Source organism: Brachyhypopomus gauderio, unplaced genomic scaffold (assembly GCF_052324685.1).
Source record: "Brachyhypopomus gauderio isolate BG-103 unplaced genomic scaffold, BGAUD_0.2 sc113, whole genome shotgun sequence".
NCBI classification, from domain to species: Eukaryota; Metazoa; Chordata; class Actinopteri; order Gymnotiformes; family Hypopomidae; genus Brachyhypopomus; species Brachyhypopomus gauderio.
The window spans coordinates 153,083-175,917 of NW_027506934.1; the positions used below are offsets into that span (position 1 = coordinate 153,083).

Below are 22,835 nucleotides of genomic sequence, written 5' to 3' on the forward strand. Positions count from 1 at the left end.
GGGAGGGGTCCTGCTAGGATGGGAGGAGTCCTGCTAGGATGGGAGGAGTCCTGCTAGGATGGGAGGGGTCCTGCTAGGATGGGAGGGGTCCTGCTAGGATGTGAGGGGTCCTGCTAGGATGGGAGGAGTCCTGCTAGGATGGGAGGGGTCCTGCTAGGATGGGAGGGGTCCTTCATGATCCTTCTGGACTTCCTCAGGCAGCGGCTGGTGTATAAGTCCAGCAGGTTAGGGAGCTGAACCACGGTGATGGACTGTGCTGTTTGTACTACTCTCTGCAGAGATTTCCTCTCAAGATCAGTGCAGTTCCCATACCAGGTGGTAATGCTGCCAGTCAGGATGCTTTCCACAGTGCAGGTGTAGAAGGTCTTGAGGATGCTGGGCTTCAGACCAAACCTCCTCTGTCTTCTGAGGAAGTAGAGGCGCTGGTGGGCCTTCTTCAGTACCTGTGTGGTGTGCACTGCCCATGTCAGGTCCTCGCTGATGTTAACACCCAGAAACTTAAAGCTGCTGACCCTCTCTACCGCAGTCCCATTGATGTGGATCTCTGGGTGTACTCTCTCCCGCCTCCTGTAGTCCACGATGAGCTCCTTGGTCTTACTGACGTTTAGAGAGAGGTTATTCTCCCAGCACCAGTCTTCCAGGATTTTTACCTCCTCCCTGTAGGCCGATTCATCATTATTGGAGATCAGGCCCACAACCGTTGTGTCGTCAGCAAACTTTATGATGGCGTTGGAGCTGTGTGTAGCAGTGCAGTGGTGGGTGTACAGAGAGTACAGGAGTGGGCTGAGCACACAACCCTGGGGGACTCCGATGTTGAGGGTCAGAGAGGAGGATGTGATGCTGCCCATCCTTACCACCTGCCGTCGGTCCGTCAGGAAGTTCAGGATCCAGCTGCACAGTGTGCTGTTCAGACCCAGATCCCGGAGTTTGCTGTCGAGCTTCGAAGGGATGATGGTGTTGAATGCTGAACTGTAGTCTACAAACAGCATTCTCACATACGTGTCCTTCTTGTCCAGGTGGGAGAGGACAGTGTGCAGCGTCAGCGCGATTGCATCATCAGTGGATCTATTTCTCCTATACGCAAATTACAGAGGATCCAGGGTGGCAGGCAGTGAGGAACAGATGATGTCTTTGACCAGCGTCTCACAGCATTGAGGTCACGATGGAGGTCAGGGCAACAGGTCGCCAGTCATTCAGACAGGTAATGCTGGATGACTTTGGGACTGGCACAATGGTGGCTAGTTTGAAGCTAGCTGGCACGATAGAGAGAGACAGTGAGGTGTTGTAGATGTCTGCATAAACACCTGCTAATTCCCAGTAGCAGGCTTTCAGCACTCTACCTGGTGTGCCGTCTGGTCCTGCTGCCTTGCGCGGGTTCACCCGTCTGAAGGCTCTGCGCACATCACTGACGGAGGGGAGGTTGGGATCAACGGTGGACGGGGCGTTCTCCAGCTGTGCAGTGAGGTTACTATCAAAACGAGCGTAGAAGTGGTTTAGCTCATCCGGTAAATCACTGCTGTTAATAGGCAGAGTGTGAGAGGCAGATTTATAGTCCGTGATTGTGTTTAGTCCCCGCCATAAACTCTGTGTATTGTTGGTGTTAAACTGTGCTTCCACTTTCTCCCTGTACACCCGTTTAGCTGATCTGATGGATTTACGCAGAGCGTAGTTGGTTTTCTTGTACTCTTGCGTATTTCCAGATGTGAAAGCAGCGCTGCGTGTGCTAAGGGCGGAGCGGACCTCACAGTTCAGCCAGGGCTTCTGATTGGGCAATACGTGGACTTGTCTGCAGGGCACTACATCATCCACACACTTGCGTATGAAGGCGGAGACTGTGTCTGCGTACTCGTCAACGCTGCTGTGACCAATCACAGAACATTTCCCAATCCACATGCTCGAAACAGTCCTGCAGTATAGCGTCTGATTGGTCAGACCAGCGATGATGCAGAAATGCTGGGACAGAAACACTTAACATCTACACTGGTTGAAGGAATATTATGTCTCTTTATACTCATGATTAACTCAAGACCTTGTGAACATCTTGTCCTTTCTTATGTTCTCTGTGACCCCTGTCACCTTATTTTCACCCCCGGTCACATTGTATGTGAAAGGTCCCTTCACCCTGTATGTGAAAGGTCTTAATATGTCAAAGCAGGCTTATCATTTCCTCTCAGGTATTGTGCTTCCTGTCCACTATGCGACATGCAGAAGAATTATGCTCAGTCTGCACAATATGCTTGCTCGTGAGAAGAAGGTGTTATTTCCATATAGGGTAGATTTATTACCTATGTTAGAATAGCAATGTTGAGCCCACCCTGCTGCTTACGTGCACAGGGATGGTCTGTGTATGTATAAATGAGAGGAGCGCCCTCTCATCTTTGAACATTTGAGATACAGCCTGCCTGTGTGAATAAACTCCTCCTGTTTACAAGAGAGTGGTTTGTTCCTCAATTATTTCGGGAGCTCCCTGCCACACACTTCTCTGCAGAGTGTTACTCTCAATTGAAGATTAGTACCAGGTGATCCTCCGTGACCCTCCGCTCATTGCTGAACGCAAGAAGGTGCTTTCTACTGAGAAAGAAACATACCTTTACACTGGTGATTAGGGAACATTTGCTACACCAACTGCTGATCAATGGGACATAATTTCCAGTTTGATTGACATGCTGGAACCTGTTGAGGAAGTTCCTCTTGAGATCAACAGTTCAGAGGCTCCATCTCCAGTGTCATTCCACGACTAACACGAGGAAAGTTGTTACTGTACACTGTAAGTAGCTGTTTAGCTCTGCTTTCATTGTGTGTACTCCCTTGTCAGGGACTGCCCTCTTGAAAAAGCTTCCAAGAGTCTTCTTTAGTCTCTTTGCATCACTTGCTGTGTCTTTTGCTGATGCTGAAGCTTGCTAAGGTGTTTCAAAGTCAGAGGTGCCACTCTGCTCTGACAGATAAGATTACATCTCCTGAACTGCTCTGGCTTTCATAACCTCAATCTCTTCTGAACCATGTACTGAGTGTGAGGATGGGGCATGAGGGGAGAGGCCAATATACATTTGTCAAATCATGTGTGATTTATGTCATGTTCATCCAATCATATGCTTTAATCACCTCATGTTCACCTTGTGAACACCTTGTGTGCTTATGAACTAGATTGAACTATGAACAGTGATGGGTGAGGATTTTTTGTCATTGGAAAAATATCTACCATTTTCTTTTGAGTTTGTATGTTAATAGTTAACCGATATGCTGTAGCTCCCACTCACATGTTCGTCTCTGTCCATCAACAAATGCGAGAATCACCAGCGTGACTCGCTAAGCAGTGGAGCCAAGCTGAAACTTTAACGTTAGCTTTTTGAAAATAGTGAAGCAAAAAATATCGGATTTTTTCACACAGTCTACATCTCTGTCGGACCATAAGAGGACACACTCCTTTATAACTGTACATAGTTTTAAGTTAATTTTAGTGGGGTCAAAAGTCACTCATATGCATACTAGGAAACTTGGTAAAGTTTGTTTCCCGTTCGCATATTCGGAATTCTTTCTTCAAGTTAAAAGTGCCAAAATATGCAAATTCTTATTTCTAGCAACCAAAACAGGAATAAGATGTATTTTAAAAACGTGTTCTTTTTAAATATACTGCTGTCACCACTGCAACGTCTAAGGCACCGTCTACAAATGACCTTAACACGGACGCAAGTGGCGGTTGTAAAGGCCCCAGAGATCTGCGCACTCTGCGTTTTTTGCAATAATTTCAATAGCATTTAAACGGTCCGTCTAAGACCACCAAAGAAATTGTATTACATTAAGTGCATCCTAAATGGGATGCCTTGGGGTTCCGGGGCCCGGCTTGGTGCTCCGGCGCGGCGGTTGGCCCGCTCCCCTGGGTGGTTGTGGTCCGGGGCGGCTCGGAGCTCCTCGGCGGGAGGGGGGCCCTGCTGGGTGGGGGGTGGTTCCCGGGGGCGCGTGGCGCTGGGACTTTGCTGCTGGCCCAAGGGGGGTGGGCTCTGTTTCCTCTGGTTCCCCTGGTCCTGCGCTCCTTGGCTGGGGGGGCGCTGTCCGGGGTCTCCCTCACCCGCCTGCAGGGGCGGGCATGCGAGGGTCACTGGGAAGTGCGGCCCTGGGACTCCACCGCTCCTGGGGGGGCCGTGGGCGGGTGGGATTCCCGGGTCTCTCTCTGCTTACCTCTGGCCTCTGGGGGAATGTTGTCGCAGCTTTCTACCCTCGCTGGCAATTACATTCCGTACATTTATCCTATGTTGCACTTTTGTGTTGTACATGGACACACATTCACACATACATATACATCAGTCATTTGTGCCATATGTCTTGGGTACACTTACATAAACACACATTCACACATACACATCAGTCATTTGTGCCATATGTCTTGGGTACACTTTTTGCTCTTCTTTGCAATTTGAGCTGATTGTTTTTTCTTTAAATATATATATTTACTTTTTGTTTTTTTTTGTTTTTTTTTATATGTGTGTGTGTGTGTGTTTGTGTGTGTGTGTGTGTGTGTGTGTGTGTGTATGTGTATATATTTGAATATATGTATGTATGTGTATGTGTGTGTATGTATATATATATATATATATATATATATATATATATATATATATATATATATGTGTTTGTATATATATGTATATAAATTATTTATTTATTTTCTCCCCGCCCTTCTGTCTTTTCCCTTTTTATTCTCTCTCTCCCCCTCTTTTCTTCTCCCCTCTTTTCTATACTCTATCCTCTCATGGTCCACCTAACCCCAATAATTATCACTTCACACTATATTATACAGAATTGTTATTAGTTGATCCATTATTTGTTATAAAAACAAAGTTGTCCTCCAAAGATGGGGGGGTGGAGGTGGGCCAAAAAAAAAAAAAAAAGACAGGACAGATTCAGTACCAGAGTGTGGACACACCCAGCTGAGTGGATTCATAGGCACGTTAATCAAATGCCGTAATGTTATATACTTAATTTCGCTTCCTTAGACAAAATATAAACAGTCAAAGCCTGTATATTAACTGATTTCCGAAACAAAAAGCGTTTAAATGCTCCCGCCTCAAATAGCTTTCGTGGTTGTTAAGCTGAACTTCGGTGCCTGGCCCTACAAGTGCTCGGCACATGTGGGAGTTTCTTCAAGGCTGGAGAAACTGATAAAGAGGACAAGAAGAGTGTGAGACGTCTCCGTCCAAGTGCAGCGCGGCTGGTCTGAAGAACCGAGCATACACACTCGCTACGACCTTGGTGTACTCTCCACGCTGAATGTAGAAAACGTTACGTACAGATGAAGAGTTGGTGTGTGGAAACTCTTGGCTGCTAGGAGAGAGTTTTCTGTGTTTGTGTGCTTGGTGTGTGACAGAGCGAGAACGTCGTGTAGTGGGTCTCCAGGATGGTCAGTCATTGTCAGGAGACTCCCAGTGGTGTATCACTGCTGGCACGGTGCCAACACGCTTCAGGAGGTCCTCACAGACCTCCCACACATTCCTAATCCTTGTGTGTGTGTGTGTGTGTGTGTGTGTGTAGGAAAACAGACAGACCTGGGTAAGAAGTATGGAGATATTATCCTCTCAATTTGAGAGTCAAGGAGTCAGGGTTGAGAACTTAAACCAGTGACATCCTGGAACCAGTGTTAATTTTGACAGCAATTTTTGATTTAGTTTAGTCTTAGTCTTTTGACTAAAATGTCATTTAGTTTTAGTCATAATTTAGTCTTTGGATTTGTTTTAGTCTTAGTCTAGTTTTAGTCGACTAATTATCATTAGAATTTAGTCGACTAATTATTCAAAGAATTTAGTTGACTAAAATATAAATGGTGTAATAGTCATTATATACTCTTGCACAAAATGAAACATTTATTAACCAGTTACAGAATATTATTGTTTGTATGTGCAATATATGCAAAAACAAATTTCCAAACAACTTTGTTGACCTGAACTTATAGTTATTGAGCATAACAATAACAAAACATTGATAACCAGTAGGTCTGCTCTACCTGAAAAGCATATGGAGTTTATGAACAATGCATATTACATTCTATATAAAACTGGGTGCCGTAAAAACAACAATGCCATAGACCGCAGATGTCGTTTCATTTGTCGTATTTTTCCACAATATCATCGTCCCCAGAGGTGGAAAGAGTACTGAAAAATTGTAATTGAGTAAAAGTATCATTACTTTGCCTAAAATCTACTCAGAGTAAAAGTAAAATTACCCATCTCAAAATTTACTCGAGTAAAAGTACAAAATTACTTCATTTAAAATGTAATTTGAGTAAAAGTTACTTAGTTACTTTCAGTTATTTAATGCATGAATGAATCATGAACCAAATTCAGCACAAGTTGTTTTAATCAATTTCAAAGTGTATTTAAGTGCACATCCACACTTGCAAAAAGATCAGCTTCCTCACAGTACAAGGACAGTCACAACCTGTACCATAAAGTGCAAACAATTTTCAGTCCTATTGTCCAATGGACAACACTATGATAAGAATAAAGAAATTTAAATTACAAATTATTCAAAAAACAAAATCAAAATGCACACAAAATTAAGTGCCCACAAGATGCCACAAATCAAACTAAAATGCAACAGGATTCCACTACTCACAATAAAATGCTCACAGGATCCCACATCAAAAATTTTAAAATGCTCATAGCATGCCACAATTTAAAAGTAAGTGCTCACAGGATCCAACTATTCAAAATACAGTGCCCACCGGATCCCACTACTCACAATAAAATGTCCACAGGTTGCCACAACTCAAAATAAAATATAAAATGACCACAGGATCCCACATCTCAAAATAAAACAAAATGCGCACAGGATTCCACTATTTAAAACGCTCACAGGATCCAACTATTCAAAATACAGTGCCCACAGGATTCCACTTTTCACAATAAAATGTACACAGGATCCCACAGAACCTGATATATAGAAGATTTAAAGATAGAACAATCTCATCCTTTTGGAAAAAAGTGCACCTGTCACGCCTGGCTCCGCCCCCTCCCTGTCTGTATAGCCTGGCTCCTCCTTCCTCTAGTCTTTTTGGCTTCTGTTCAGTTCCACCTCGTTTTGTCTCATTGGTTTCAGCTGTCGCTTGTTTGTGTTCGTTTGGGTTGGTATATATTCTTTGTGTTTCAGGTCTTCAGTGTGGGTCAATGTTGATTGTTGAGAGTCTTTGCTTCAGGTCGTATGTATAAGGTTGGATTTTGCATGTGCTTCTGTTCTGTTTGTTTCGCTCTATGTCTTGCATGTACTTCAGTTTGTATGTTTGAATCCGTTCTCCTTGTTAATGTTTGCCGTGTGTGCTTTGTTCAGGTTTAAGTGTGTAAGGTGTGTTTCAGTGTAGTTATCGATGTGTTCAGTGTTTTCTGGTTTAGAGTGTATAGTATGTATTATGCAGTCCCACCAGGATTTCGCGGGCCTTTTTTGTGATTGTTGCGGGCTAAAATGTTTGATGTTGCGGGTGTTTTTCAAAAAAATTGCGATGGAAGTTGCGGTGTGTTTTTGCTTTTTTGTGAGTACATTACAATAGGGAGTAAATGTTGTATGGTTTCCTCTATTTAGTAGTCCATTTTAATTATCTATTTACCTATTTATTCAGGGTTGCCAACTTTTCAAGATCGCTTGGAGTGAAATTTGAACCTGGAGGGGGTGGCGAACATTAATTGTTGACGGGGGGGGGGGGAGCGGGGTTAGCGAACGTAAGTTGTTACCGGGCGGCCTGTAAAATGGACACAAATTAAGTATTATATCGAGATCGATCGCCAGTGGTTGGCGCCAGAGCGAACTAGTAACTCATAGATATGGATCAGAGATAAATAAACTTTATCTCAGTTTAAAGTTTAAACTTATAAACTTTATCTCAGACCCTCGCCGCTTGTGTGCGCTGCAGTGACTTCGCGGGCTACCGTTGCATTGTGGGGAATGTAGTGTTTGTGCGTGCAAAACACCATCGGGCGGCTGGTTCTAATAGTAATTAAATATCATCCAGGGGGGCATAGATAATCAATTCGCGGGTCGGATCTAGACAGTTTATCCCCGCTTTCATGTAGTGTACCGGGATACTGCTTTTCCCGATCTTTTTGCCGTTATTTTCGTCGCTCATGCTGCTTTCAGTCTGCTCCTCTTGAACGTATATACGGAAGTAAGGCGGGAGTTTGTCGACGTCACATCAAGACGACATCAGTGATTGGTCAAATTTGCGGGAAAGTTGCGGTGATTGGCTGAAGTTGCAACACCGCCCTGAATTCGCGGTGGGGGGGGGGGGGGGGGGGGGGGCTGTGTGTTACACCACAGTGCAGTGTTACCTTTCATCATTATGCTTGTTATATCATTACATTACACCAACGCATAATTAACATTCAGTTCAGATTACAGGTTTATTTTGTTTCTACAAATCTGGAGGAAAGAACTTTTCTGAAGAATCTCCCTCACATACACACTCAATCACCTTTACAGCACACACACATTTGTTCACACAAACACCTATGGATGCTCACATCCACACTAACTTGTTCACACTTACCCCTAATATACACGCATAACCCAACATGTACACTCTCACTTGTGTGCACATGCACGCACACACACACACACACACACACGCGCATAGCATCTTCCAGTTATGACTGCAGCACACACTGATATAAGCCTCACACCCAGTGTCACTCAATCTCACCCTCACTCACTCACCTTTGCAGTGTTGCAGGAATAAGATTCTCTCTAGCGGACGGCTGAACTGCACACAGTGTCGTGACACAGAAACTGATCCACAGCCTGACACAAACCTGCCTTCCCACCTACAGCACAGCATTGATAGATATGTCACGAACAATCACACAACAACAACGCGCGCAGGAACGGCAAGAGGGAGCGAGGGGCTCACCAGCCAGGATACAGCAGGTATCGGGCTCGGATCATCTGAGGCTGGGAGAAACCGCTGTCACTCAGAATCAGACGCATATCTTCAGCCCTGTGACCCAAACACGATGGACAAACACGCGTCAGCAGGAAACACTGCCGTGTTGATGCCACTGGAAGAAGTACGAGCTGGCCAAGCGGAACAGCCACGCTGGCTGACCTGGACACGGCGCCTCTCTCGGCCAGGATCAACGCAGCGCTGGGGTTGGCTGAGCGGATCAGCTGCTGCATGTGTTTGAGCAGAGGGTGTTTCTGCTCTGCCGTCAGCCCCGTGAATACCACGTTGTTCACTGCACCTGCACGCCACGAACAGGTCAACTCAAACGCTAAACAGACAAGCACACTTCAATGCAGCAATCTCGTGGGCCTTACCATGACTGCACTGCTCCAGGAGTTTGGGGAAGAGAAACCTGGAAAAACAAAGCGGACTCATTTGAGAGAAGCTCGCTCACAACGCTTTAGGACGTCTTGTAATAAAGTGAGACTGATAAATGGTGCTTTCAGAGCTATTAGTGTCTGCATTTTGGGAGTAAAAGGTCTTACCTGTGTTCCATGAAGGAGGTTTGCGGATTCACGCAGGCTGTAACAGCACCTACACTCGTGTTGCTCTGAACTCGTGGGTCTGGATGAGACACGACAGCTTGCACCACATCCAAAACATCAGTGTACCTATATCAGACAAACAGATTTACATACAATCACACATCTTAATCTTTATCAAGATAAAGAAGTTATGTCCCGTGTTTGTGTGCGTGTCTCAGTGTTTCTTACCCTGGCGTGGGTATTAACACTCTTGTTGTGTTTAGATGTGGCATGTTCTGTCTGACCACAAGATTGCTCAAGAACTGCTGGAGGTGTGGTATACACAGATCTTCTGATTCCTGGGAAGGGTGGTACACCTCCCATCTGTCAACCAATCAACACTCAGTATTAAAAAAAGGTCGGGAAAAAAAGATGATGTCCAGCGAATCTGGAAACATGGACTCCCACAGAAAGAACCTGCAGTGTGTGTTAGCATGATTATGAATTTCATTTCACTCACTTGCCACACTCCTGATTCACCTCCACCAAGAAATCACACAGACTCTCTTTATGGCTGCCCAGCAAGCCTGCAATGATGTAAAGGATCACCTACATAAACACAGAAAGGCAAGTTTATTTGTAAAAGGCTTTTCATACACAATGGCAATGCAAATTGCTTTACATCAGATAGAAGTATAAGCCACTTCTGAGATTAAAAGGGGAATGTACTGTATTGCCTAAAGTTAGAGGTGCAGAGACTCTAATATCCTCTGACAACTGGTTCCATTTAAAAACAGCATAATAGCCAAGCACTGTACACATGCTCAGTTTTGACCTTAGGCAGGACTAACTAACTAGTACCTAATGATCTGAGAGTCCTGTCCACCTCATAACACTGCAGCATATCAGATAAATATGCTGGTCGTATAATTAAAGGACCAGTAATAATACCTTAGTCGACTCTGTAATTTACTGCTAGCCAGCATACTGACTTAAGAATGTTCTGTTCTTTTGATCCTAGTGAGTAATTGAGCAGATAATTTTTGAATCACCTGAATCAGTTTTATTGTCTTTTTTGGAATCCATTACAATAATCAACCCTGCTAGAGATAAAAGTATGGATCTCTAGATCTGGTTTTGTCAGGAGATCTCTGATCTTGTTGATGTTCTTCTGATAAAATGTTAATTTATTAACTGATTAGCATTGCAACTGTGTAATTACCTTAGAGTGACCGCAGAACCATCAGTAGGCTAAATTCCTGAAATTTGTCTAGAGAAATATTTAAGTAATTAAATAATTTAAGTAATTTGCTTGGAAACTATTTTCTCCATGATTCTCCCAATGGGTCTGTAAGGTTGCAAGTACACTTAAGATACCTCATTACATCAATTACAATTTCATGACTAATAGCATTAAACCAGGACATTTTCATAACTTTATGTGGTGACGGAGAGGTCACAGGTCATTGGTGGAAAAAGACTTAGTAATGGCTTGCCTGATATCAAGAATTCTAGCACTAAAAACAGAATGCAAACTCATTATGTTGATCAGTTGAATTCAGGGTCTTTTGCATTTGCAAATTTGTTACTTTGTCAACTGTTGCAAAGAGTATTTCGCTATTGTTATTGATAGCAGTGCTGAAGAAAAGGATATGCTTTGCATATTATTGAATTGCAATAATGCAGCCTATCTGAGTATGTGTTTGTGAATAGCGCACACACCATAAACATAATGCTCATACAACCTGTTATATATGGATACCCATAGTCTAAAAACACGCTTACTGACCTGCTGCTGTGGTTCAGGAGGAACTGGTTTGGGGTGTATGTTTGGGAAAAGAGCTGCTAGGTGGTCACTGCAAACAGATTCCTCACAAACGCTACTGCTGACAGCAAAGTGCTTCAGGAATCTTAATAAGAGAACACACACAGCATCATCTACACAGCTGAGGTAACACCAACTCAACATGGAGGAACCGCAGCTGGGAGTGGTCCTGCGAGCAGCACTGTGCTACCTGTCCATGTCTGGCAGGCCTGGATAAGTGGTGGTCAGACGGGCTCTGGGATTTGCTCTGGTTGAATCACACATCTCATCAATCTTCAGTAATCGGGAGTGCCTGGCCCCGCCCCCTGGCACACAGGTGTTGGGACAGAGAATGCACAATGATTCCTCTCACCAGGGGCGATTTTAGGATCTGGTCTTTAGGGGTGCCCAGCCCCCAGTGCTCACAGAGGCACATTTTTTCTCTCCAATTGAGACGAACTAGTACATTTATAAATTTTGGAGCCGTATTAGTTTTGCTTTGAGTTGTTTTCCCCTACAACATTCAATCTTAAATCAAGTACAAATCATTGTGTTTTTAGCATGTAAACTGAAAATTTTAATTAACTTGAACGGTTAGTTTTTTTGTGCTTGTTTTGAGTTCAAATGACTTAAAATAGGGTAAAATTCTAAGTAATACCGATTAAGTTCATTATACTTAAAATAAGCAAAATAATCCTAAAACTTGCAATGCCTAGTAAGTCAAAAATTCTTATCAGAGAAAAAAAGATTTATTGCCTTAAAATTACTTAATTTTACTTGTTAAGATTTTTTTTTGCAGTGAAGAAACATACCTTCTCACCCCAGCTCAGGTGCTGGCTGCCTTGCAGATCCAGAAAGGTAGAATGTGAACAGCTAGCTTACGACCAGAACAAAATGCCAAGCTGTAGACAATTCTAGCAGCAAGCAGTCGCGTGAATGTGCCAACCAATCAGAAGAGATATAGTTGATAAGTGGACTGGTCACAAGCCTCGAAGCAGGGTTGCCAGATTGGCCAGTCGAACCAAAGTATTGCGCAGGTGCAGAGCAAGTTTTTTTGCATAATATAATATTTAAAAAATGTGTTGAGCCAGGGGGTGCTGAGCAACCTCACGGTGGTGCTCTAGCACCACTAAAAATACCCTAGCCTCGCCCCTGCCTCTCACTTTCTTGAAATGATCCCTCGAAGTGCAACAGCTCGGTGGCAGAAATGGACTTTCCGTCTCTTAAAAGACTATGAAAAATCACTTGGAGTGGATGGGCTGGTGCTAGAAATGTTAAACTTGTTGGAAATACATGTATGAACACATCGTTGTGAAACAATAAAACACTGAAAACAAAAAAAAACAGTTTATCCCCGCTTTCATGTAGTGTACTGGGATACTGCTTTTCCCGATATTTTTGCCGTTATTTTCGTCGCTCATGCTGCTTTCAGTCTGCTCCTCTTGAACGTATATAAGGAAGTAAGGCGGGAGTTTGGCGACGTCACATCAAGACGACATCAGTGATTGGTCAAATTTGCGGGAAAGTTGCGGTGATTGGCTGAAGTTGCAACACCGCCCTGAATTCGCGGGGTTTGCTTGAAGTTGCAAATCGCAACATCGCGACTTTCTGGAGGGTCTGATTATGGTTTCTGTTTGTTCTGCCTAGGTCTCGTGTTTAGTTCCGGTGTCTTTTGTATAGCCTCTCGTCGTATCGTCGTATGTTGTGGTTCTTTGTGTATATTCATCTTTCTCGTATGCTTTTATATAAATCTAGTTGTTTTGAGTTTCCTTGAGTATGTGTCGCATTCTTATCTGATTAGTCTGTAGTCATTGTGTTTGTGTTTCACCATGCCCACATGATCCTCCCACATGAATTACACACCGTATTCTTTTTCTCAAAGTCAAAGGAGAGATGTGTCCATATATCGCCGCTCATCTTTCTCCCTTTCTCCACTGTTGAATTTCATGAGTGACCACAGTTCACAGGCTCGTTTGATCTTCCCGGGTTCTGTGCGATGTGAAGACGTTAGTGCTGATTGGACGGTTACCCGGTTTGTCCCGCCTCTCCGTGTACTTATCCCTACCTTTCACTAAATTAAATCAGATCTAATTGAATATCGTCGCTGGCCAATATTTTCATCTCATTTTTATTCGTTGACGAAAATGTCCATTAATTTCGTCATCGTTTTTATCCCTTCACATAGTTTTTTTTTTAGTTATCGTCTCGTTTTCGTCATGAAAAAAGGTTTGTTGACAAACTATGACGAAAATTATTCGTCAACGAAATTAACACTGCCTGGAACACACACACACTGGTCACATGCACATATACTCACACAGAAACCCCAGTGCCTCTTCAAGCGTAGTTAACTGGCTCTGATTTTAAACATCTGTTCTTTCATGAATCTCCACAGATCCAGTGCTTCTCCTGTTTTTCTTGGTGTGTGTGCCGTGATCAGTGTGTGTTTTACAAACCTCAAATAGCTTTGTTGTACCAAGGGATGTGTGGCCCGACTTTGTACTCAGGAACAAAGTGACTGAGTCACTCTCTCTATACCTTACCAAGGTGTTTGTATAGTAATGCTAATTAGACCCTGACCAAGCATAAAGTTCCAACTGTACGCTCCGTACACACTGCACACCTTCGGTCGGCCGCGTTCCCCCAGCAACGACAGCTGCACTAACGTCGTACAGCTGTCACTGTGAGCAGGGCACGAGGAGCCCGAGCTAAAATAAGTCTTGTTCCCTAATGAGGGTTTTTGTTGGAAACTCACTTTCCGTAGATTATTTAGAGAAGGAGAGTCAAGTGTAATGTAGAACAGAGAGGGAGGGTGAGACAGGGTGAGTGAGTGCGACAGGGAGACAGAAAGAGACAGTGAGAGAGAGAGAGGGAGACAGATGCTAGTAGGTTGATACACCACACGTCACTTTAATGGAGTTTGACATAACAGACGAAACAGAACACACACGCACACTCAGACCTGCATGCACACATGACCTACATACATATATATAAACACCCCCCCCCACACACACACACACACAGAGCTCAGTTAGTGCAGAAGCCTCACCCTTCAGTGTGTGTGAGAGTCATAGTCTCTAGATGTCTTGCTAAGATTGCTGACCTCAGACACCTGTGTGCTGTAATGGACATTGACCTGAATTTGAGAGGGAAGAATCCTCTTACCCAGTGTGTGGGTCCATGCACACACACACACACACACACAGCACTAGCGCATGCCTGAATGCACGCTCCTCTCTGTCTGTAGGGCTTTAGTGAAAATGTTTGCCTGGCCCAGTTCCTTTGAGTCGCAGCACACACACACACAGATGTGTGATTTGACAATTGACAAATATCTTTTTTAAATGAAGGGTGGAGTGACCTTTGAGTGTGCGTCCTCAGTCATGGTTTCAGAGTGGTGCAGTGGAGACATTTTTGTCTTTCTGTCCCCCTCCCGTCCCACAGGGCGAGACACTCAGGTTTCTCGCGTGGTTCCCCATCAGAGCCGCAGACGAGCACAGACTCTCGCCACGGGGCCCATGTCCCATTGAAGGCGGCTCACAAATATCGTCCCCTTTATTAAAAGTGCATCTCGGGTGACGGCTGTGGGCCGAGGTGTAGGCGAAGGGTCTTGGGAGTGCAGCCAAGCCACGCCCCTAACCACTCCCCCAAAGCCATGGCTCACGGTGGCTTCCAGCGCCCAGCTAAGGTTTCCCCTGTCACCCCGCAAATGAACTAACCCGCTAAATTCACCCAATCAGCAGGCTCCTTTGGTTTGTGGGTGGACGATTAATTCCACTGATGTGTCCCAAATCCTTCCCTTCCCTCCCTCCCTCGTTCCCTACTCCCTTCACTCGACCCCTTCACAGCGGAGTGCGAGCACAAGATCCACAGCCCCGCCGGCACCATCAGCAGCCCCAACTGGCCCGACAAGTACCCGAGCAGGAAGGAGTGTACGTGGGACATCAGCGCCACCCCCAGCCACCGCGTCAAACTCGTGAGTCTTCTAGGGCCACGCCCACCCTGAGCACCTGGCCACGCCCCCTGGACAACACCTGCTCTGTTCTCAGGGGAAACAAACTCCCATTTCAGACAAACACTCTTACACAGGCACATATGCACACAAACACACACACACACAGATATTAGATAGTTCCCACACATACATAGTTTCCACACACGCGTTAATACCATGACTCTGAGTAAATCACACCCGTGTCCACGTAGAGCGAGCAGCTGTTTGTCCCGGGCGCCCCCACTTCCTGAAATACCCTCTCGCCTTTTTAAATCACATCGAGCAGGCATGTGAGAGCAGGCAGCTCTTGGGTCCATCAGCGGGGCCACACGGGAGAGGGGCATTTAAATCAATGCCTGCTGAGAAATCAGGCTCAATGTTTCCAACCTTTAAAGGAGGATTCAGATTTATAGACTCGCGGATGCTAGTAAAAGCACCTGTAAAGAGTCGAGCTGTAGAGGATGGCGCAGACGGGGCATAAATTTTACTGTCCTGCTCCGCAAGAGTGAACTTACAGTCATTATCAAGCCTGGGAAGCTTCACACCTGTGGAGAAGTTCAGTTCCGCCCCACACCGTGCCTAGATAGATAGATAGATAGATAGATGGATAGATGGATAGATAGATGGATGCTTGAACATTTGGTGACATTTGTGAGTGTTTGGTAACGCAAGTGTATCGTTCAGGCAGTGCTCAGAGATGAGGAGAGGGGAAAGGAGAGAGAGAGAGAGAGAGAGAGAGAGAGAGAGAGAGAGAGAGAGAGAGGGGGGGGGGGACAGAGAGAGGGAGGGGGACAGAGAGAGGGAGGGAGAGAGAGATGCTATTGATGATCAGACTGAAGAGCTGAAATGAAATACTTAGGAACGGATCGGGAGTTTCATATCATCACAGTTCCTTTATGTAGTTTCTTTAACACTCACAGAGAAAGAAACTTGTTCAAATGCCTTTTCTTTCTTTCTTTTCCTCCCTTCATTGTCTCCCTCTCTCTCTCTCTCTCTCTCTGCCCACACAGGTGTTCAGCGAGTTGGAGATCGAGCAAAACCAGGAGTGTGCGTACGACCACCTGGAGGCGTTCGACGGCCACTCGGACCGCGCGCCCATCCTCAGCCGTCTGTGTGGCAGCCGCGTGCCCGAGCCGCTGGTCTCCACGGGCGACAGCATGCACCTGCGCTTCACCTCCGACGCCTCCGTGCAGCGCAAGGGCTTCCAGGCCACGCACACCACAGGTCAGCCGGGGAGATCCAGACACAGACTGGAACGGACCAGTTTAGTGACAGACCACAGCAGTGTTAAATAGTTAGGTGTATCATTACAGTATTTTCAACACCTCTTGTTAGAGAGCCTGAAAAGTGTTACTCCCCTTACAGCCATATAAGCCAAACTGTATATACAGTGCCCTCTAGTGGCTGATTTGTGCATTACTGTACATTCAGGTCTGCTTTGGAACTAACCTGGCATGATCATAAACCAACGTTCAATGAATTAGTGTGTTGTGCTTGAATAATATTGAAGAAAAGTTGCCAGGTATGTGTTGACCAAATAAATAGTAAATGAAATAATGGACAACCAAGTAGGGATGTCCCGATCCAGCTTTTTGAACTTCCGATCCGATACCGATATCAGCCGATACCGGCCTATTCGAGCATGTATTAAAATTATTTAGCCAACTTACTTTGTTGTCAAAATCATTTTGAAAAACGTTTTACTGTTGATAACAAGTAGCCAGCTGAATTAGGTGTTTGAATAATACACAATGGTTGGTAAGGAGAAACTGACCTGTTTATTTAGCAATTAATAAACTCAAAATAGACTAAATAATAAACAACAGAAATGGCATCAGCAGTGCAAATAATATTGTAAATGACTTGTTATTCCCTGGGTTTTGGCACTGTTCAATGGCAGTTTGTCACGGTTCTCAAACTTTTCTGCCAGTGTTAGTTGTGTAGGACCTTTTTTTATTCGGTGTAGGATCTTTTTGTATTCGGTTTTCTTTAGAAACTCTTCATATTGTTTATGGTGGTATTTCGCTAAATGCTTGTTTAGATTGGTTGTATTAAAAGTTCTTACAGCTTTACCACCACGCACAACTTTTCTGTGGCATATGTTGCACTCTACCTCTTCGTCTTTGTCGTCCTTTAAGGTAAAATAATCCCACACAACTGACATTTTTACCGATAACATCAAATTTACATGGCCGTCTTAATGGTTAGGAGATGCAACTGAGCTAAATTGGAGAGATGCTATGCTCGTGTGCTGAAGGTGGGCTGGAAAATGCGGACCGGATTTTACTCTCACTGGCGAAAACACAGCAAAATCTGGAATGGATTATCTAAATGAGTGCGCTGGAAACCCGGATCGGACTTTCAAAAAAAAAAAAACTGGACATGGAGTCTGGTTTGGCATTTTCTAGTGCCTGCCGATCCGATACCGATACGCATTTTTGCAAATATCGGATCGGGATAAGCCTACAACCAAGCAGTAAAAGAATCACTGATATGGTTTTAGTAAATAACCAGTAGTTACATGATTCATTGCTAACAATGCACAACTGTGTGTCTGTGTGTGTGTGTGTGTGTGTGTGTGTGTGTGTGTGTGTGTGTGTGTGTGTGTGTGTGTGTATATAGAGTGTGGAGGCAGGCTGAAAGCAGAGGCCAAGCAGAAGAACCTGTACTCCCACGCCCAGTTTGGAGACACCAACTACCCGGGCCACACGGAGTGTGAGTGGCTGCTGGTGGCGGATGCCAGCTACAGCATCGAGCTCACCTTCACCACCTTCGAGGTGGAGGAGGAGGCCGACTGTGGCTACGACTTCATCGAACTCTACGACGGCCGCGACACCCAGGTGCCCAGACTCGGGCGCTTCTGTGGCTCTGGGGTAAACACTGAGGCCCTGTGTGTGTGTGTGTGTGTGTGTGTATGTGTGTGTGCATGGGCGTTTATGTGTGCTAGTTTGAACTATGGGACCATGCGGGACTGTAACATTGTAACATTTGTAAATTGGATGCTTCTTATATATATATGCTTCTTTATATATATATATATATATATATATATATATATATATATATATATATATATATATATATATATATATATATATATATATATATCTCTCTCTCTCTCTCTCTCTCTCTCTCTCTCTCTCTCTCTCTCTCTCTCTCTCTCTCTCTCTCTCTCTCTCCAGCCCCAGGAGGAGCTGTACTCAGCGGGTGACGCTGTCTTGATCCGCTTCCATAGTGACGACACCATCAGTAAGAAAGGCTTCCACATTCGCTACACCAGCACCAAGTTCCAGGAGACGCTGCACGTGCGTAAGTAGCGTTCCCGGGACTCGCTGCATCCCAACCGCCCGCTCGACGGAACGCCGGAGCCAAGCCACGTCCACGCGAGAAGCCCCGCCTCCTACACCCCCCAGAGACTCCGCCCCCGCACTGGACTCGCCTCCTTCCACTCACACGTGGCTGGCCATGATGAGAGCGCCACCCACCGGACTCCAACCTCCAATCACGTGTCCCACATCACCCGCCTCCGTAGCACAGCTTAGACACCCACAACGTCCTCACATGGAGAGAGTCCTCACAACGCTGCGTGGAGAAGGGCTGCCGGTCCTGAAATGAGCAGCACGTTTCCCCGCCTGTGACAGCAGGCACACGTTTCCCCGCCCGCGTTTACGCGCATGACTCGGCGAACTCCACCGACGGAAGAGGCTGGCTCAGCGTCCACACCGTTTAAAGCGCTGTGAAGCTGCGGGACTGAGTGAGAGGAAAGCCGCGTCGTTACCAGCGATAAGAAGCTGATTCTGAACAAAAGTTGAGCGCGTTTTAGTGCATATTTAGTCAATGAAAATGACACTTATTTTTTGACATTTTAGGGGAAGCTGAGCTTCCCTTGCAGTCTTAGAGCAATCGCCACTGCTCAACTAAACTGCGTGCGTGCGTGTTGTATGTGTGCGTGCATGTGTGTTATATACGTGCGTGTGTGTGTGTTATATACGTGCGTGTGAGTGTGTTATATACGTGCGTGTGCTGCATGCGTGCTGGTGTGCACATTTTCATTTAAGTATATGTCTGGGTGTTTGTGTGTGGGGGGGTTTCCTATAAAACATGAAGAAAAAAAAAAAAACATTTTCGTGTTGCTGATGTGACATGTTTACATGCGTGTTTACATGCGTGTTTACATGTGTGCGTTCCTCTCCGTGTGATGATGGAAAACGAGGACCCTTATACCCATACGAAATCTACAGTGTCCTTTCACTTTCGATGGGAAGACTTTAACCGCAAGTGTGGTTCGTCTGTGTGTTTTGGAACAAGCATGAACATGGGTTTGTACTCCCGACAGCCCCGGTTCTGGACTGCTTTGCTTGGGGGGGCAGTAAAACATAATGAGGGGGCATGTTGATAGTCATGTTTATGAAGCCAGAAATATATTCAAGGCTTGATTTGTGCATGAATGATGACTATTGATACTGGCTTAAAGTGATGTATTAGGTAAAGAAATAAAAATGCACATTTTCGAACTTAAAACACAATGATTAAAAAATACATGTTGATTATGTAAATGGAGAACAAAGATTATCTAATTGTATTTCATTTCAATACTGCCATTACTAATAGAACAACTCTATTTCTTGAAAGGCTGACAAATGTACCTATACACAGACTGAGAATATTCAAACATGGAAATAGGAATGAGTGAGAATATTTATATTACTGGGAAATTAAAATATAAAGAAAACAAAAGAATACAAATTCTGTTATAAAAGGGAGTAGTGTTGTCAAAAAAATCGATGTATCGATACTGAACATTCTGAAACGGTACAATACTCGTTTTCCTTAAGTATCGATTCTTTTTACATAAAATGCGCTTTCGTTTGACCCACCCAAGCTGCCGTAATGCACAGGACAGTTTGTAATGCTAATATGGCAGCTAAAGCAAACGCAGTGCTGTTGGATTCGAAGCAGATACAGATGGAAAACCGAAGGACATGAACAAGCCCCTTTTGCAAGCGGTGCTTTTGGAACATTTCAACGAAGGGCGCTAAAGCCTGGTTGAGTGACCATAGCGCTCGACTCCGCGCGCACCTCGCGCGAACCTCCGCGAGCGGTGGAGGCTTTACTTTCCGCTTTGCAGTGTTGTCCGAAACTATATGTGGTAGTATAAAAGAAACACCCCTCAAAACAGGGGAATGAACACTTACCTGACGAATTTTAATGCTGCTTTGTGTTTCAGTATGTTTCAGGTTTGAAAAGTGCTGCAATTTAGGCTAAAGTACTTGAAAATGTTGAAATTGTAACTACTTTGTTTCACAACAAATATCTGTCTGAATGAGCAGTTCTCTTGTCTTAGGTTAACAAATACGAGCCTCTTGTAATTCCAGGACGAAACATGAGAGAACGTGAAGACGTTAAGATTGGGGAAAATAAACAACCATTAAATAATGTGAATAAAAAGCGAATTATTTCGAATCATTTCGAGTATATGTATAAATATTTAACATATTTAAGTTTAACGTGCTGGAAAATATTGAAATGGACCTTTAAAGTGACGTACAAGTGCTTGAATTCCACCTTATAAAGGTGTATGAACCCTGCAGACGTGACTTTGTTCATTGCGCTGGCGGAGCCACTGCGATTACGTCATTTTCGCCGCGCGGACCCTCGCGACGCTTCGCGCTGCAGTGACTTCGCGGGCTACCGTTGCATTGTGGGGAATGTAGTGTTTGTGCGTACAAAACACCATCGGGCGGCTGTGGCCTGCGGGCCGGTTCTAATAGTAATTCAATATCATCCAGGGGGCCATAGATAATCAATTCGCGGGCCGGATCTGGCTCGCGGGCTTTGACTTTGACATATGTGGTTTAAACCATGAGCCGCGACGGCTTGCACGGGGGAAAGAGCAGCCTCGCGCGGTGTCGTGCACCTCTCGAATTTTGTAACTTCGCGCGTGCCGCGCCTCAGCGCAATGAACAATGTCATGTTTGCCGGGTTCATACTCACTTTAAAGGTCCAGTTCAATATTTCTCAGCACGTTAAACTTAATTAAGTTAAATATTTATACATATACTCAAAATAATTCGCTTTTTTAATCACACTTTCAAAACGCCCAATCTTAACGTCTTCACGTTCTCTCATGTTTCGTCCTGGAATTACAAGAGGCTCGTATTTGTTAACCTAAGACAAGAGAACTGCTCATTCAGACAGATATTTGTTGTGAAACAAAGTAGTTACAATTTCAACATTTTCAAGTACTTTAGCCTAAATTCCAGCACTTTTCAAATCTGAAAAAGCAACATTAAAATTTGTCAGGTAAATGTTCGCGCAGGTTTAGGAGAACCAAGTTAGCCTAACCGCTAATGGCTAATAAAATAATTTAAGCAACACCTATGTAAGAGGTGAGTAACAATAAAGCAACGAAAAACCACAGTTAAGCAAATATTACCATGTGGAAGTCAGTTTAAACTCAGAAGAGTGTTTACCAATATACCTGTCTTTCACTCACACTAACAGAACATATACTGCCGAACTGAACCGTTTGGGGCGGTCTGCCGATTTTTATATGACTCAAAGAGCCAATCAGGAATAAGCAAGGAAATATCTTCACGCTGTAAAGCAAAATGCATTTTTGCTGTTGCTTGCATTGTGCTTGGGGGGGCAAAGACACAATTTGGGGGGGCAATGCCCCCCTCTGCCCCCCTCTGCCCCCCCCCCTAGCGCCGGCCCTGACTCCCGATCAGAACAGAGATGGACTCACGTCTTAACATATTCTACTTAACAAAGACCACGAGTAATGTGTATCCACTGAATCACTCTCATTGTTTTGTTTGTGTGGGTGGGTGACATTAGTTTGGCTCAACATACTTAGCAAATGCTTTAAAACAAGACAAAAGAGGCTGTAAACAGGAAGAGAATCTGTGCGTAAAGTATATGTTACAGAGGCCACAGCCCCTCACTACAACCCCCATAATTCTGTGCGCTTAATATGCACTTAACCCAAAAGAAGAGGATGTGTATCTGCTTATTCATTCATGCTCTCCAGCCAAGGGCCGTTCTGCAGACTTTGTCCCATGTTTTACAGACGACACAAGCTGACCTGTGTTTCAGCGAACTGCGTTTGAGTGTTATTTGAGTGCGATGAAGCCCCGCCCACTCAGGAAAGTGGGCTGGCTCTCCAAGGGGTGGGGGAGGAGCGTTTGCTCCGACCAGCCCTGACGCTTCCCGGCAAGGCAGTCGCTGCAGGAGGGAAACCTTAACGGTGCTACTCGGAACTACAGATCCCATGAGGCAGTGCTGCTCGACAGCGCGTGGAAACGGCCCCCCAATGGAGTTGCGAGCGTGTGAGAGAGTGTAGGAACAACCATTGCCTTACAACCAAACAGATATTCTTGCACACGAGGAGGCTTATGTAAATAATGTTGGTTGTTGTTCGTTTTTTCCTTGAATTATTAATGTATTTTATTTTATATTGAGTTTCATGAATTTGAACGTTCAGTGTAAACAAAAACAAACAAACAAAAAATAACGCTGACCTGAAGTTGTCCCCCTTTCTCCAAGTTTACACACACACACATACACACACACATACACACACACACA

General features: G+C 44.7%; 2 protein-coding genes across 2 annotated transcripts; one reads left to right on the forward strand and one right to left on the reverse strand.

The window, feature by feature from the left end:
• Positions 1-8,686: 8,686 nt before the first annotated feature.
• Positions 8,687-11,684, reverse strand: LOC143497839 (dynein axonemal assembly factor 9-like). The gene is made up of 10 exons (XM_076993422.1): positions 11,675-11,684; positions 11,460-11,574; positions 11,234-11,354; positions 9,965-10,053; positions 9,694-9,828; positions 9,466-9,591; positions 9,295-9,332; positions 9,083-9,218; positions 8,888-8,974; positions 8,687-8,801 (listed from the first exon to the last, which is right to left on the reverse strand). Exons 1-10 carry the CDS (start codon positions 11,682-11,684, stop codon positions 8,687-8,689), a joined length of 972 nt encoding a protein of 323 aa, XP_076849537.1.
• Positions 11,685-13,085: 1,401 nt separating this feature from the next.
• On the forward strand, positions 13,086-19,877 carry LOC143497840 (dorsal-ventral patterning tolloid-like protein 1). Its single transcript, XM_076993424.1, has 6 exons — positions 13,086-13,112; positions 13,253-13,280; positions 15,100-15,227; positions 16,256-16,469; positions 17,868-18,118; positions 18,428-19,877. The coding sequence occupies exons 1-6, from the start codon at positions 13,086-13,088 to the stop codon at positions 18,560-18,562; spliced, it is 783 nt and encodes a 260-aa protein (XP_076849539.1). The 3' UTR covers positions 18,563-19,877.
• Positions 19,878-22,835: the final 2,958 nt, after the last annotated feature.

Coding starts and splice junctions, on each gene's coding strand:
- LOC143497840 (XM_076993424.1), top strand. CDS start 13,086: ATGATCCTCCCACATGAATTACACACC. Junction 16,470..17,867: donor CCAGGCCACGCACACCACAG/GTCAGCCGGGGA, acceptor GTGTGTATATAG/AGTGTGGAGGCAGGCTGAAA. Junction 18,119..18,427: donor GGCGCTTCTGTGGCTCTGGG/GTAAACACTGAG, acceptor CTCTCTCTCCAG/CCCCAGGAGGAGCTGTACTC.
- LOC143497839 (XM_076993422.1), bottom strand. Junction 10,054..11,233: donor CTCCTGAACCACAGCAGCAG/GTCAGTAAGCGT, acceptor GTGTTTATGTAG/GTGATCCTTTACATCATTGC. Junction 9,219..9,294: donor CCTGGAGCAGTGCAGTCATG/GTAAGGCCCACG, acceptor CGTGGCGTGCAG/GTGCAGTGAACAACGTGGTA.